General features: G+C 37.8%; 2 protein-coding genes across 2 annotated transcripts in view; both read left to right on the top strand.

The window, feature by feature from the left end:
- LOC309496473 (antigen WC1.1) overlaps positions 1-11,141 on the top strand; it is a 43,551-nt gene extending 32,410 nt beyond the window's left edge. The window contains exons 19-28 of the mRNA XM_082166462.1: positions 866-1,146; positions 1,371-1,673; positions 1,770-2,084; positions 5,823-6,125; positions 6,313-6,627; positions 8,538-8,837; positions 9,286-9,600; positions 9,749-10,063; positions 10,167-10,481; positions 10,569-11,141. Of these exons, the coding sequence (XP_082022588.1) occupies positions 866-1,146; positions 1,371-1,673; positions 1,770-2,084; positions 5,823-6,125; positions 6,313-6,627; positions 8,538-8,837; positions 9,286-9,600; positions 9,749-10,063; positions 10,167-10,481; positions 10,569-10,942 (3,136 nt within the window). The 3' untranslated portion in view covers positions 10,943-11,141. The remainder of the gene's footprint in view (positions 1-865; positions 1,147-1,370; positions 1,674-1,769; positions 2,085-5,822; positions 6,126-6,312; positions 6,628-8,537; positions 8,838-9,285; positions 9,601-9,748; positions 10,064-10,166; positions 10,482-10,568) is intronic.
- Positions 11,142-11,497: 356 nt separating this feature from the next.
- LOC309496275 (uncharacterized protein) overlaps positions 11,498-15,863 on the top strand; it is a 66,140-nt gene continuing 61,774 nt past the window's right edge. Inside the window, exons 1-11 of the mRNA XM_082166267.1 lie at positions 11,498-11,827; positions 12,055-12,123; positions 12,337-12,651; positions 12,755-12,964; positions 13,063-13,158; positions 13,690-13,749; positions 13,916-13,972; positions 14,075-14,143; positions 14,281-14,343; positions 14,461-14,523; positions 14,695-14,775. Coding sequence (XP_082022393.1) covers positions 11,620-11,827; positions 12,055-12,123; positions 12,337-12,651; positions 12,755-12,964; positions 13,063-13,158; positions 13,690-13,749; positions 13,916-13,972; positions 14,075-14,143; positions 14,281-14,343; positions 14,461-14,523; positions 14,695-14,744 — 1,260 coding nt within the window. The 5' untranslated portion in view covers positions 11,498-11,619 and the 3' untranslated portion in view covers positions 14,745-14,775. The remainder of the gene's footprint in view (positions 11,828-12,054; positions 12,124-12,336; positions 12,652-12,754; positions 12,965-13,062; positions 13,159-13,689; positions 13,750-13,915; positions 13,973-14,074; positions 14,144-14,280; positions 14,344-14,460; positions 14,524-14,694; positions 14,776-15,863) is intronic.

The following is a 15,863-nucleotide window of genomic DNA, read 5'->3' as shown; positions in this document are numbered from 1 at the left end:
AAATCGCCCCTTTATATTAATTTAATTACTTATAGCCTACAGGATAATGAGCGTTTACGTAATATAGCCGCACTCAAGCACGACCGCACGCATAAAGCTTGCCACAAAGAACCGGTAAAAGTAATGATTATGAATGCGTCTAAATGTGTCTAAATACGCTGTGAATGTGAATGTGCATTATACGCTGAGTTTCGGTTCATTTATGAGACGAACTCCAGTTCACTCGCCGGCGCCTCCATGTCGTGATTCTGCTATATTTACTTCTTATTTATTAAATCCAGGCAATTGGTTCATGAAACATTGATTAAAATTAAGATATAATTAATACAAAACAAAATTCAATTTAAAGAAAGGCAGCTGTTCTGTTTGAGGTCTCTGTGAAAGTTTTAAAGCAGTCTTTTAGTGGCGCTTTCAGAGCGCTCACGTCCGTACCCCAGAACTGACACTTTGTTTTTTCCTGTAAACCATTTACAGCTGAAATAATACATGCATTTTTGCATAATTGATTTAAGTGCTTTTATAAAATTATAAGCTTCACATTTCTGTCTTTAAATCCTCAATTATTTTATAAAAAGGAGGGAGTCAGCATGATTTTTTTTTTTTTTTTTTTTTTTTTGTTAATCAACACACCTATGAGGTTGATTGAGCTCAACTTGAACTCTGAATATTCATTTTAAATATAGAGACGTAAGTGTCCCATTTTGCCAGTTGTCCCACTTTGTAATGCTTTAAATTAAACTATTATCCCTTCATCTCTCATCTCTCATTGTTTCTTTCTTTACTCAATGTTTCTTTACTATTTTTTCATCTCTCGCTCCGTTTAAAATATAGAACGTGTGAATGTGAGGCTGGTTGATGGTCACAGTCGCTGTGCTGGTAGAGTGGAGGTTCTTCATAGAGGTCAGTGGGGAACAGTGTGTGATGATCACTGGGATTTGGCTGGTGCTGGAGTGGTGTGTAGAGAGCTGGACTGTGGAGAACCTGTAGATGCTCTGGGTGATGCTCATTTTGGACCTGGATCAGGACCAAACTGGTTGAGTTTTGTCATGTGCACTGGATCAGAGTCAACACTGAAGAACTGTCGGTCAGCAGGATGGGGTCAAAGCAACTGTAATCATAGTAGAGATGCTGGAGTCATCTGCTCAGGTGAAGTATTTTACATATTCACATTAATATCTTTGTAAGATTTTTTTTGTGCTTCCTTTTAAAGAAGTTGATTTTAAAATGTTGACTTTAATAATAAATAAATGTACATTTTATATTTGTTATTTATTTATTCATTATAAGACCAAAAATAAAATGGCTTCTGTGTACAAATCATTATCTTGAAGCCCCATAAATAAGCCATGCATTTGTTGATCTGTGTTTAGAAGTCCGGCTGGTTGGAGGTTCTCGCTGCTCTGGGAGGTTAGAGATACTTGATGATCAGTCGTGGGTTTCAGTGTGTGACGCTGCCTTTGACCAGCAGGATGCAGAGGTTGTGTGTAGAGAGCTGGACTGTGGGGCTCCTGTACAGGTGCTGGGAGAAGATGCTTTTGGCAAAGGAGACGCTCAGATGTGGACACAAGAGATTCAGTGCAGAGGAAATGAGTCTCAGATTCACTTCTGCCCAACATCACCATCACATGAAAACAACTGTTCACATGAGCACAACATTGGTTTGCTGTGTACTGGTAAGAGTTCAAAGTACAATAAAGAACATTTCATTTTATTATAAAATGTTTAATTTACACTAGCTTTTTCACTTTTTCACTCTCTTACAATCACAGACATAATAAATGTGAGGTTGGTTGGTGGTCACAGTCGCTGTGCTGGTAGAGTGGAGGTTCTTCATAGAGGTCAGTGGGGAACAGTGTGTGGTGATGGTTGGGATTTGGCTGATGCTGCAGTGGTGTGTAGAGAGCTGGACTGTGGAGAACCTGTAGATGCTCTGCGTGATGCTCAATTTGGACTGGGATCAAAACAGATTTGGATGAAAGATGTGATGTGTACTGGATCAGAATCTACACTTAAGAAATGTGGATTCATACCACCAACTGATCTTGATGTGTGTCATGATAAGAATGCTCAAGTCATTTGTTCAGGTAAGCTAAAGATAAAAAATGATGTCTTAATTTACAAAACAGTTGCACCAAAATCAGTCATAATTTCATTTTCGTGACCATTTTCCACCTTCTTTGTGACCACACAAATTGATAAAGGGGTCATGAACTGAGATCTTTTGACAGTTAAGAGGTTGTTATACTATACAAATATCCTGTAAGTTTCAAAACTCAAAACTTCCTCGTTATTCCGAAAACAGCTTTTATTAAAATCCAAGGCCAGAAAACGACAGGATCTAAAAAGTGGAGACTTATGACGTCACATTGCAGCGAAAGACCGCCTTTGCAGCCTACATCACCGGGTCTTTGGCCCCGCCCACTGGCGCATTTGGGAATCATTACATGAGAACGAGAAAAGATCGACACCTGATCAATACTGTTACCTTCCAAGCGATCCTAATGCTAGGAAAGTGTTTTTTTGTTTGTTTTTTTTTTAGCAATGTGAATGTCTCAGCAGTGCGTTATTTGTTTGTATTCGATGCATTGTGGATTATTTGGTAAACCAATTTCGATTTTGCAAACAGACTTTTACGATATGGATCTGCCAGCAATGCCACAAACATGTAAGTAACCATGTTTATTCCAATCGCCCAAGCTGTCAATCACACAGTGCGAGTTTATCTGGACACATATATATATTTATATAAAGAAAGAAAGAATATGAATAGAGACGTGACAATCATCCATGTACGAATAAAAACAGTAGGTGACATTAAAAATATCATTAATCATAATGTTAAAAAGTATTGGACTAATTAGCCTAAACAACACTCTATTTTGTATGATTCTGACACTTCATTTCCCACCTTAACTTTAAATTATCTCTTAGTAAAAAACTGCTGTATCCATTTAAACATCCTTCCTTGTATCCGCATTTTTTGTAACTTGATTAATAATCCTTCTTTCCACACTGTATCATAAGCTTTTTCAATGTCGAAGTAGGGGAGAGCGGGGCACAACCTAACGCTTTTTGACTTTCTCAGTTTGTGTAAATCTACTTATGGTTCAGAGTATTTATTTTTTCCCACATTAATTTCCCACATGTCTAGTACAATTATGTGGTTTTGTTTTATTAATACAGTATATACTTTTTTCTTGACATACCCCGAAAGAATGGAAGTGAAATGTGACAACATGCCCCATAGGTGGGGTACATTGTAACATGTGTGGGGCACATTGTAACATAACATATGACAGCTTAAAATGTTATCTGATCTAATAAAAAATATATACAAAACAAACTAAAATATTTTCTAAATAAAATACAATTAAAAAACTTTTTCATATAAAATAATGGCAATTTTTAATAATTAAATATAAACAAATTTTTGAGTTTTGACTACGAACACATGAAAACACAGCTATACAACATAGTTCAAAACAAATAAATAATTAGTCATTTCTGAACATTGACTCTCAGTCTTTATTCACCTTTTTCTCACGTTTTCCCAATAAAATTAATAAAAGTATAGAATATAATAGCATATTTCTAATAGGGGCACATTGTAACGCAGTGTTACAACATGCCCCCGCCTGCACAACTGGGATTTAAACCCTGCTAGTGTCTTCTGCTAGTTAGCGAAGCATTAAATAACTATCTCAACTGTTAAATAACATCTTGGAGATTAAAATAATATCAGATTTGTCTTATTTTAAATAAACACAAAAAATAGAGATGAAAAATTAACTTAAATAAGAAATTTACTTTTGCTATGGTTTAATAAATGTCTATGGATATCTTCCAAAAAAATTAATAATTTTGGCGGATTTTTTTTTTCTATATAGTGTTGATATGGCAACTAGTAAATACACAAAGTTTCGTCATCCAAGCATGTGCGGAAGTATTTAAAACAAGCGTGTTACAACTAGCCCCGCGTTAGGTTGTGCCCCGCGCTCCCCTATACTGTTATCATATTCTCTTTTAGGACAAATGCCTTTTCTATATCATTACTAAATTTTGTTAATGCGTCCATTATACTTACCAGTAGGCTACCACCCATTTTCTTTAACATATTTCATACTTCACTTAAAGGGTTAGTTCACCCAAAAATGAAAATTCTGTCAGTAATTACTCACCCTCATGTTGTTCCAACCCTGTAAGACTTTCGTTCATCTTCGGAACACAAATTAAGATATTTTTGATGAAATCTGAGACCTGGCTCACTCCTTCATAGGCTGCTAGGTAATCGATATCTGCCTTAGTAAAGACATCGTTAAAGTAGTCCAAGTGACTACAGTGGCTCAACCTTAAGTTTATCAAGTGACAAGAATACTTTCTGTGCGCAAACCTGAGCGAACACACACTGCTGGACAAACGAACGTTTGGGCATTTCTCAGTGAGTAAATTCATGGCCGAGTGGTAGAACTTACGTTTCGATCATTAGATGACACGGGTTAAAATCCCAAACAAACATTGACTACTGTAATTTTTATATTAGCTTATTAATTAATTTTATAGCCTATTATTTATATGTGTATTTACTGTATATGTGTATGTCACACGTCATGAGGAAAACACGGTGGACGCTAGTATCGCCACTCCCCTTATTTGGGAAGAGCAGCTTACAAATGCATTGCTTACTCTTGAGTCATCTTACAAATGCATTGTTTACTAATGAGTCATCTTTGAGTAATTGATGTCATGTATTTATTATTTCTGAATTGGCTTTTAACAATTTCCTTGTGTAATTGGCATGAAACATTTTTACCTGACAAATAAATGTTACATCTTGATTTATTCTGAAGTATTCTGAATATTAAGGTGACCTTCCGATTTCTGAATATCACTGACTTAGCACGTTGCATCTTGCGACTATTACAAAAAATTACACCTTTTGGGAAGCATAGGGGCGACCGCTTAAGGGTAAAATAGTTTGCACTGCATCCTCTGACTATTTCAGAACTGGTTACGTTTGTGATTGTGAGCGCACATTCTCGACGTGACAAAGCGATACCGGGTCCTTAATGAATGAATAATTGGAAATAAGGGATACCCAGAATAATCAAAGATCTAAATTAATTCATAATCAATATTTACGATTCTTTTCTAATAAGAAACACGATCTAAATTTGATTATCATTTGAAATTGGAGTCAGATTAAGCATAGAGCTAAAGTAATATTGACACTAAATTCTAATAAATTAAGTGAACTTCACTGGAGCGCTGAAAAGACAGATGTAATGCTAGCTATTTCATATGCAAACATGTCAGCCAATCACAGCAGTGGGCGTTTACACTGAAGTCTCACAGCAGACACGCCCCTTCAAACAGAGCGTTCAAATCAGAGGCTAAAATCAGGCTAGGAAAAATGCATTTTATTTCTAAATTATGACCATTTTTTTATGTAAAAATCATACTAACATTATAAGGGCACCCCAGGAAACATTATAAAATAATAAAATAATCCAGTTCATGACCCCTTTAAGTTCAGACTGTAATAATCAGGGACCTTAAAAATATGTAATGTATTCAGATTTTTACAGTAACAATATCTATACATTGTTTTCTATATGAGCCATTTTGTATCTTCCTTTCAAGGCCTTTTTGGACTGGGAAAAAGCTTTGTTGACGTATTATATGTTTCATATTAAATATCTTTTATTTCAGAAGATAAAGGAAAATATGATTTCTCATTATATGATTGATAAATTGATTATGACTAACTCATTATTGAAGTTCTCTTACTTTACATTTTGTACTTTTCTGTGTTGTTCTTTCAGAAGTCCGGCTGGTTGGAGGTTCTCGCTGCTCTGGGAGGTTAGAGATACTTGATGATCAGTCGTGGGTTTCAGTGTGTGACGCTGCCTTTGACCAGCAGGATGCAGAGGTTGTGTGTAGAGAGCTGGACTGTGGGGCTCCTGTACAGGTGCTGGGAGAAGATGCTTTTGGAAAAGGAGACGCTCAGATGTGGACACAAGAGATTCAGTGCAGAGGAAATGAGTCTCAGATTCACCTCTGTTCAGCATCACTATCACATGAAAACAACTGTTCATATGAAAATGTTGTTGACTTGGAGTGTGAAGGTTTGAGCATTTTTTTTTTATATATAAACTGAAATCAAATTTAATGTTCTCAAAAATCTACACTAAGTTAATTTTTTTCATAGTTTATTTCTCTTTGTGTGATACTTTTTTTCCTCATTCTTTCCTTTTGTCCATTTTGTCCCATTTTTGTCCTTTTGTCTTTATTCCCTCTTTATTTATTTTATAGGCAATTTGAAAGTGAGGTTGGTTAATGGTAGCAGTCGCTGTGCTGGTAGAGTGGAGGTTCTTCATAGAGGTCAGTGGGGAACAGTGTGTGGTTATTTCTGGGATTTGGCTGATGCTGCAGTGGTGTGTAGAGAGCTGGACTGTGGAGAACCTGTAGATGCTCTTGGTGATGCTCATTTTGGACAAGGATCAGGACCACTCTGGCCAAATTTCAAATTCTGTTCGGGATCAGAATCTACACTGAAGAACTGTGGAACAATAAATTGGGGGATTAATGACTGTGATCATACTAAAGATGCAGGAGTAATCTGCTCAGGTAAACTGCTTCAAACCCTGCACTATCACTGATAATTCAACTGCCTTAAAGGGAAAGTTCAACCAAAAATGAACCTTTTTGTCTTTTCAAAACCTCTGTGACTTTGTTCTGTGGAGCAGAAAATGTTTTTTATTTTACTTTCATTATTTCATATTCTGTGAAATTCCCCTTTTATGTTCCATGAAAGAAAGTCAGATGAGTTTGGATTGACATGAGATTGAGTAATTTGATTATTTTACTGCTTTCACATTAATAAGAGTATGGAAGTAAAATAATGCCAAATATTTTTGAAACAAAAAAGCCTGTTGAATTGCACTACTTGAAAAAAAATAGGCATTGCATTAACCATGCTTGCATTTTAATGCATTGTATTTTATGGGCTGAAATTCAACATGGTTGAATATTTAAGCTGTGAATATTTCAATTAAAAACATTTCAAACACATTTTCATTTTTAAAAATTCAGTAATCCATATTCACCTTTCATATTTCACTTCCAAAATATTCAAACTGTTTAAAAATACAACCTATAATATTCAACAGGCAATTTTCGGTCCATTTTATTTCGCTTTGCAAATTCGCTTCCACAAATTCAGTGGTTCAAATTCCACAGTAAATTCAACATTGACATCCAGGAACTGCAGGAAAAGCAGTAGATTGCCGAGCATACTCTCCATCTGCTGTTAGTCTACCTCACCAGCAGGAGGTGCAAAAGCGCGTGTTGTTGACGAAGACCAGCAACAGTTAGAACAAGCCATTCATTCATAAAATGAAAATGATTATCTGTGTCAGTATATATGTGGAAAAGATGATAAAGACACAAAAGCTGTGTTTATGTTTCATTCAATAACTTCATTGTTACTTTCCCTGTGTAGCCTAAATGTTATCAGCTTTCTCTACCATGAACGGGATTATAATCGGTTTCCCTCAATACCTCATACTCAAGGATTCCCCTTCCGTCGGGATAAAACACTTAAAGGACAAGTTCGGTATTTTACACTTAAAGCCCTGTTTACAGATCGTATCTGATGAAATAGAACGGTTAAGATTAAAATTTGGACACATGCTCCTGTCCCGAGAATTTTAGGTTTATTTCGCTTTTGTGGACCTAATTTGCCAAACGCGTCACACCCGTGATTCTTCCGTTGAGAGCTTGAATAATAGACACTCCAGCCCAGTTGGTGGCGATAATGCACCTTTGCCAATTGCAAGCAAACCACGGGCATTTCATTGAATACACAGAAGAAGCAGAAGAAGAAGCGGCGGAGTAATACCGTAAAGGTGCTGCGGTCTCACAGCACGTCATATTAAGTCAATGGAGTTGGACAAAAACTATGATAAAACCTGTTGGAATGCATCTTTTTCAGCGATTTTTGAGTGAACATATCAGTGAACACCCCTGACCACTCGGTGAGTTTCACATCTTTGTAAACGAAAGTTTAATGTGTTTTTAGGACGGAATCTTCCAGTGCATATAGACAACCATTGTGGGGGGTGGGGGGGGGGGGGGGGGGGAGCGAAATAAACCTAAAATTCTCGGGACAGCAGCATGTGTCCAAATTTTAATCTTAACCGTTCTATTTCATCAGATACGATCTGTAAACAGGGCTTTAAGTGTAAAATACCGAACTTGTCCTTTAACGTAGCTTAATGGACTAATACAGTGATATAAAAGACCAAACTCGCACCTTATTGGGGATGTAGGCTGTAGGCTACTATATCAAGCGTAGCGTTAAAATGCAAGCATGGTTAATGCAATGCATATTTTTACAAGTAGTGCAATTCAACAGGCTTTTTTGTTTTGGCATTATTTTACTTCCATATAAGTGGTGCTTTGTGGTAGACCAATAATGAAAAGAATTACACATTTAGAAACAAAATTTAAACGTTTCTTATCTCTTGGTACTTCAGGTGTCAGGCTTATTGGAAACTCCAGTTGCTCTGGGAGAATTGAAGTTCTTCATGATCAAACGTGGGTTTCAGTGTGTGACGCTGCCTTTGACCAGCAGGATGCAGAGGTTGTGTGTAGAGAGTTGGACTGTGGGGCTCCTGTACAGGTGCTGGGAGAAGATGCTTTTGGAAAAGGAGACGCTCAGATGTGGACACAAGAGATTCAGTGCAGAGGAGATGAGTCTCAGATTCACCTCTGTCCAACATCCTTACACAAAAACAGCTGTTCACATGATATTCAACAGGGGCTGATCTGTGCTGGTGAGTTACAAGAATATGATATTAATATCATACCTTTTACTTAAAGGGTGCATCTCAGTCAAGCCCAATTTATACTTCTGCGTCGAACTCACGCCGTAGACGTGACAGGCAGTGTGTAGCACGTGTACCCTTTGGTGTACCCTGATGTTGCACCTCTCCAAAAATGTAACGACGCGTCAATTCTACGTGGAACGCAAGTGCTGTGTTTGGTCTGCTAGAATCGCGCCCTCGGGTTTCACATTCTCCCTCTGCATGTGTCAACATGGTGACGTTCAAAGACACAAGCACCTAGTCATATCACCAGAAATTGAGTAATCAGTGTCCGAATATGTAGTGAGCCTGTGTGCTTTACCAGTGCCGAATTTGTGTACACAATATACTGATACGCAAACTAGTGTGCTTACGGAGATGCAATCACAGTCTCTATCTGTATTTTTCTGCCACTTAGATAAAAAGAATGTGAGGCTGGTTGGTGGTAGCAGTCGCTGTGCTGGTAGAGTGGAGGTTCTTCATAGAGGTCAGTGGGGAACAGTGTGTCATCATGCCTGGGATTTGGCTGATGCTGCAGTGGTGTGTAGAGAGCTGGACTGTGGAGAACCTGTAGATGCTCTGAGTGATGATCAGTTTGGTCAAGGATCAGGACCAGTCTGGATGGGTGGTGTGTTATGTACTGGATCGGAGTCTACACTTAAGAACTGTGGGTCAGCAGGATGGAACGTACATTCATATTCTCACATTTATGATGCCGGTGTCATCTGTTCGGGTGAGTAATTTTACTGATTGCCCATTCATTTGTTGTGACAAAGAATTTTTTGTTTGGAAAACTGTAATTGTATTTATTTATTATTGTATTTAACTATCAAGCATTTGTTTTTGTCTACTGTGCACTCTCATTCCTGTAATATTAACAGGTCATCAAGCTTCCAGACTCGTTAATGGATCTCACCTGTGCTCTGGAAGGTTAGAGATACTTCATGATCAGTCGTGGGTTTCAGTGTGTGACGCTGCCTTTGACCAGCAGGATGCAGAGGTTGTGTGTAGAGAGCTGGACTGTGGGGCTCCTGTACAGGTGCTGGGAGAAGATGCTTTTGGCAAAGGAGACGCTCAGATGTGGACACAAGAGATTCAGTGCAGAGGAAATGAATCTCTGATTTCATTTTGCTCAGTATCATCATCACACAAACACAACTGCACCAGTAACAATAATGTGGGCCTGATCTGTTCTGGTAAATTATAAATACTCAGTGTCTCTTTGTTTGTATTTAAAACAGTATATGTTCTCTGTCAGCTGCATTATGCTTTATTTTAACCTCCATGTTCTTTATTCAGGTTACACAGATGCTAAACTGATGAATGGTTCAGACTCCTGTTCTGGAAGAGTGGAGTTTCGGTTCCTCAGTAAATGGGGCTCAGTGTGTGATGCATGCTGGGATATGAGAGCTGCCAGTGTCCTCTGTAGACAGCTGAATTGTGGGATTGCTGTGTCTGTTGTAGGATCAGACTGGTTTGGAGAGGGAAGTGGTGAAATCTGGGCTGATGTGTTTGATTGTGACGGGAATGAAACAAAACTCTCAGAATGTTCCATCTCTTCATGGAGTCGAGCTGAATGTTCTCATGGACGAGATGTTGGAGTCGTCTGCTCTGGTAAACTTATTTGACACTGAGACCACTGAACTATTTCACGTTCTAACACAATTCTTATTTTAGTAAAACATGAGATCTTCTCCTCAGATTCCTCTCTGGCTGTTCATGACGGTCTGGTGCGGTTGTCTGGAGAGAGACAGTGTGAGGGGGAGCTGGAAGTTTCCATCCATCAGGTCTGGAGGAGAGTTCTGCTGGACTCCTGGAGTCTCACTGAATCCTCTGTGGTCTGCAGACAGCTGGGCTGTGGCTCTGTGCTGAACTTCTCCGGCTCCTCTTCATCCAGTCCTGAACACAGTCATGAGTGTGTGACGGGCTTCCAGTGCTCTGGGAGTGAAGCTCATCTGGGGAACTGCAGCTCTCCACAAACTCTCAACTGCAGCTCCACACAACAGCTGTCAATCACCTGCCTTGGTGAGAACAACAACATCTGGGCAGATTCTTCAGTTGTTAGTGATCAATAATGTGTTTTTCTCTCTCTGAATATCAGGTCGCGGGTCCATCAGGCTGGTGGGTTCTGGGGGAGACTGTGCAGGGAGGCTGGAGGTTTTTCACAGCGGCTCATGGGGGACAGTGTGTGATGACTCCTGGGATATTAAAGATGCCCATGTGGTGTGCAGACAGCTGCAGTGTGGAGTGGCCCTCAGTAACCAGCAGGTACCAGCCTGGTTTGGTCCTGGTTCTGGACCCATATGGCTGGATGAGGTGGAGTGTGAGGGGAATGAGACGTCCCTGTGGAACTGCTCTTCTCCAGGCTGGGGGAAACATGACTGTCAACACAAGGAGGATGTAGGAGTCGTGTGCTCAGGTAAAGTGGTTTTCACTCACATTTTAAGCAACCATTGCAAGTAATTTGTCAGCAACCACTATTTTTTTCTGCAAAGCAAATTTTAAATATTAAAATATAAAAAATTATTGTTTGTGCCATTGGGATAAAATAGTTTTTTATTATTATTTTATATTATACACAAAACATTTTTTTTTTTTATTGTAGTTTTAACTAATTTACAATTTTAAATAAATACAACTGAATTTAACACTTTTCCATCTAGAGTTTAAAGAGATCAGGTTAACTGAGGGCTGTGAAGGGAATGTGGAGGTTTTCTACAATGGATCCTGGGGTAATGTGTGTGTAAACCAGATGGACAGAGACACAGCGAGTCTGATCTGTCAAGAGCTGAACTGTGGAAGATCTGGCAGTGAACCCAGTTATTCAGAGGGACTGAAGTCTCATAACTGGCTTGATTTTTTTAAATGTCGGCAACATGACTCTGCTTTATGGCAGTGTCCATCTTCACCCTGGGGGCAAAATGATTGTGATAATGAAGTGGCAAAAATCACCTGCTTTGGTAAGTTTTTAACTTGGTAATTAGTAACTATTTAAGATGCTATTTAGTGATCATGTTTCTATAAATACTGTATAATTTGCATGTGCAAAGAAGTATGTAGATTAATGATTTTGAAAAATTTAATAAACTATTTTTAAAAACATAAAATGATAGACATGCACTGAGAGATTTCATAAATCTGATATTGTATGTTTTGTTAAACGGTAAATTAAATTGTTTTAATCTAGAGGAGGAGAGTCACGAGTCTCCTCAGAGTCGCCTGACATGTTCGACATCTCTCCAGAGACAGTGTTCAAGTTAGTACATTTGACAACAAACAGGTTATCGTAAATGTGTATTATTTCAAGCCTGTATTTACTGTTTTCAATATTATTATCAAGGTCTTCATTTTAATTATTTAAATGACAAATTTTGAATCATGAATGAATCATAGTTTTAATTGCCCATAATGTGTTTTGTTGTAAATGTTGTGTTGAAGCTGGTCAGTGATGTTTCTGTGTGTGTTTTAGATCATGTTCCTCTCAGACTGAGTGGAGGTTTGGGCCGGTGCTCTGGGAGGCTGGAGGTGTATCATAACGCTGTGTGGGGTTCAGTCTGTGCTGATCTGTGGGACATCAGCGATGCTCAGGTGGTCTGCAGGCAGCTGGGTTGTGGAGCAGCACTGAGGGCTGATGGGAATTCAGTCTTTGGTGCTGGTGAAGGTGTTGTGTGGCTGAACGGAGTCGAGTGCAGAGGGAATGAGATTCACCTGTGGGACTGTCCTCTCTCCCTGAAGAACCACACTGACTGCTCCCACAAAGAGCACGCTGGACTCACCTGTGCAGGTCACTGCAAAACATTGAGCAATAGTAGTCATTTTTACATCATTTTAGAGCATATCATATTTTTGTGTTCAAGACATTCATCATTTTAAATGTGTTTTTACAGATCTGCCAGTTTTTTCAGTGTCCACTGTTCCTGCCACAACAACATCAGCTTCTCCTCCAGTTTCTCAGACAGTGCGCTCAACATCAGTCACTCCTCCACAAACTCCTCCAGTGTCTCTCTCTGTGCTTGTGGTTGTACTGGGAGTTTTGCTCTTACTGCTCTTAGTGCCACTGCTTATACTGATTCAGCAGAACAGAGTGATGAGGAGAGGTAGGAGAGATCCAGAGACTGTCATATTGTGTGTTATTCAGTGTGTGATCAGTCATGTGTTGTGAACTGACAGCAGGTTTGTCTGTCTACACTCACAGCTCTCTCTAAGAGGAGACACAAGACGACGACTGAGGCCGTTTATGAGGAGCTTCATCACAGACCCACTAATAGACAGAGTTTCTTCACTCAGAGGGGTGAGTAAATTGAAGGGTGGGAGGTCACTAGTAAGCCGGGAAGTTGCTACTAGTGTGTCTCACGAACCGAAGCTCTCTGACTCTTCCATTCATACAGTGGCACCCCAAATTTAGTGATTCAGGCAGTAAAGGCAACTGATTGCACTTTATCTATGTATCTTTTTTTATTCTTTTAATTATTTGTATAACTTTTATTTAATCATTTTTATTCTCTGATTTTATTGTTATTTTATGATTATTTTAAATCCTTTTCTAATGTGCAAAGCACTTTGAATTACCATTGTGTATGAAATATGCTATATAAATAAACTTGCCATGCCTTGCCAAAATGTAATAGTGGTAAATTTGTGGATATCAACAGGGTAATCATTTTATTCATAGAGGTGAGTGGAGTAAATCACATGGATTGATCTGTGAGACTTTTTATGTGTTATCTGAAATGATAGTTAGTGTTGTGATTCAAAGAAAGTGGGGGGGTTTGACCAATTTGTGATTGTGAACATGTCTGATGGATCTATTTTTCCATAATAGGAAGTGTCCTCTCTGAAGAACAGCATTCTGGGTATGAAGATGTTGATGAGCTTCTTTCAGGTTAGAGGAATGAAATATAATAATGTTACCTGGTACATACAGAAATGAATGTATGTTGAATTGTATGTTAAATTATTTTAAAACATTCACATAGCAAGTTTTCTAAATAGAGTTTAAATTATTGAATTCTTTTTATTTTACTTGTGTTTTTTTTTGTTTTTTTAAGCAAATTCTGCTGTAGGAGCTGCACCTGACTACCAGAATGATGCCACCACCATTACAGGTCAGTTACTTTAACTGATTTCTCTTAATTAAATGAACTATTGGGCCTCTGAATAGTAAAAGCAGTTTCTGTTTATTTCCTCTTTTCTATTAACTCAATTAGAAGAGCAACAAGTCACACCTGAGAATTATGATGATATAATCACTGTTGGACTGAGATCTCGTGATACAGGTTTATTTCTTATAATTGCTTCGACAGGTTTTAACACTATAGATTTATATGCATTTTAATGATGTACAATTCTTTTAAAATGTAAAATGTAACATTTTGTTAATTGATGCATTTCATTTTTTATTATTTTGTTGTAGATGACTTACCAGAAAACTATGATGATGTCATCATTGTACGACAATTCTCCAATGATAAAACAGGTGTGGGATTCAAATTACACCTTTATATTTTTGTCCTGAATTTTTTCATTTTTTTCCCCCTTATAATCATAGTGTCATATAAACTCACGTAATTAATAATCTTAACATTTATATTAGAGGGTGTTCAGGAGGAGTATGATGATGTGAAGAATGTCATGGAATATATGAGTGACATGTTTGGTACGTTACTGACACCTTTTTTACCTTACACTGAATTTTTTTGTTTTTTATAATTGCTTTATATGATCAATTTCTGTGGCCCTGGTCTCATTTAACTTGACTGTCAGTATTAATGTGTTCATTATTATACTTATATTGATAAATTAATGTGCTCTTGTTTTCTAATAACAGACTATGATGATGTGGGGGAGGAGCCAGGAAAACAGGGAGGGACTTTATAACTCAAACCACACCCACTGCTTCATGTTTTATGTAACATTCTTTATTGAAATCTACTGAATCTGTTTTTTTTTTCATGCAGATATAGCAATTTGAGAGAAAAATTAAAATTCCTAACATTATATTACTTTGCATATAATTAATGCAAATTATTTCAAATGCTTCACCTATTAACTTCTACTGCTCCAGTCTTTTTTCAGTCCATTTCTTTAACATTAGTGTATTAAAAGAAGAACGTTGGAATGTACTTTGGGAAGTAAGTTTACAAACAGCAGCTGTGATCAAGGATCTTTCCCTCAAAAGAATGGAATGACTCTTTGAACTGAGCAGAAGAGCATGTTGTTCACTTTATGTCCTGCAGAGAGTTTTTTGACAACCAGTCATACCCAGCATGCATACATTTGTTTTATGTACTTGTTTAATAATTGTCCAATTTGATTGTAATATTGAATTGATTTTAATGGTTTTCTGTTTAGCAATTAAAATCAGACTGACTATGTGCATGGATATTATGTCATTATTATTATTATTATTATTATTATTATTATTATCATTATTGTGAAATTGGGGAATGTTGCAACACATTTGTTTCAGCAATTTTTATTTTTTTTTACAAACAAAATGCAAATTTCAATAAAATTCTTTAAAATATTGTAAACCGTTATTCTGTAATAGTACGTTGATACTGTCTCTCTGTCTTCTCAGTGTTCGTTGTCAGCCGTTAGTTATCAGTGCTTGGATCTCTTCTCTGCAGGTGTCAGACTCTGGCGCTGTATGTACAAACAAAGTGTTTCCCACATTCACTCTCAGCTGGGTGAGTTTATCATGTGTGTGTCTCCCCAGTAAAGTGTCTGTAAGGTGGAGGAGGAGTACCGTTCATCAACAGAAGCGTTCTCTTGATATAATGATATATTGGCTGATTTGTCATTGTAGCTCTTCTTTTGAAGTTTAACTCTGAATGTGATTGGTGGTCGTCAGAAGCCCCTCCCCTCTCTTATCTTTCTCACCAGAGCACAGAGCAGACAAGAGTCTCTTTTTCTTCAGAATTGCTAAGAGAGCTGATGAAAAGTTTGTACTGAAGAGCAGAGCAGAGGAAGAGGAAGATGAAGAGCTGTCTGACA

The sequence above is a fragment of the Leuciscus leuciscus genome (assembly GCF_965113295.1).
Source record: "Leuciscus leuciscus genome assembly, chromosome: 4".
Lineage (NCBI taxonomy): Eukaryota > Metazoa > Chordata > Actinopteri > Cypriniformes > Leuciscidae > Leuciscus > Leuciscus leuciscus.
Note: the sequence above shows the minus strand (reverse complement) of the source record. Positions and strands in the feature narration are given on the sequence as shown.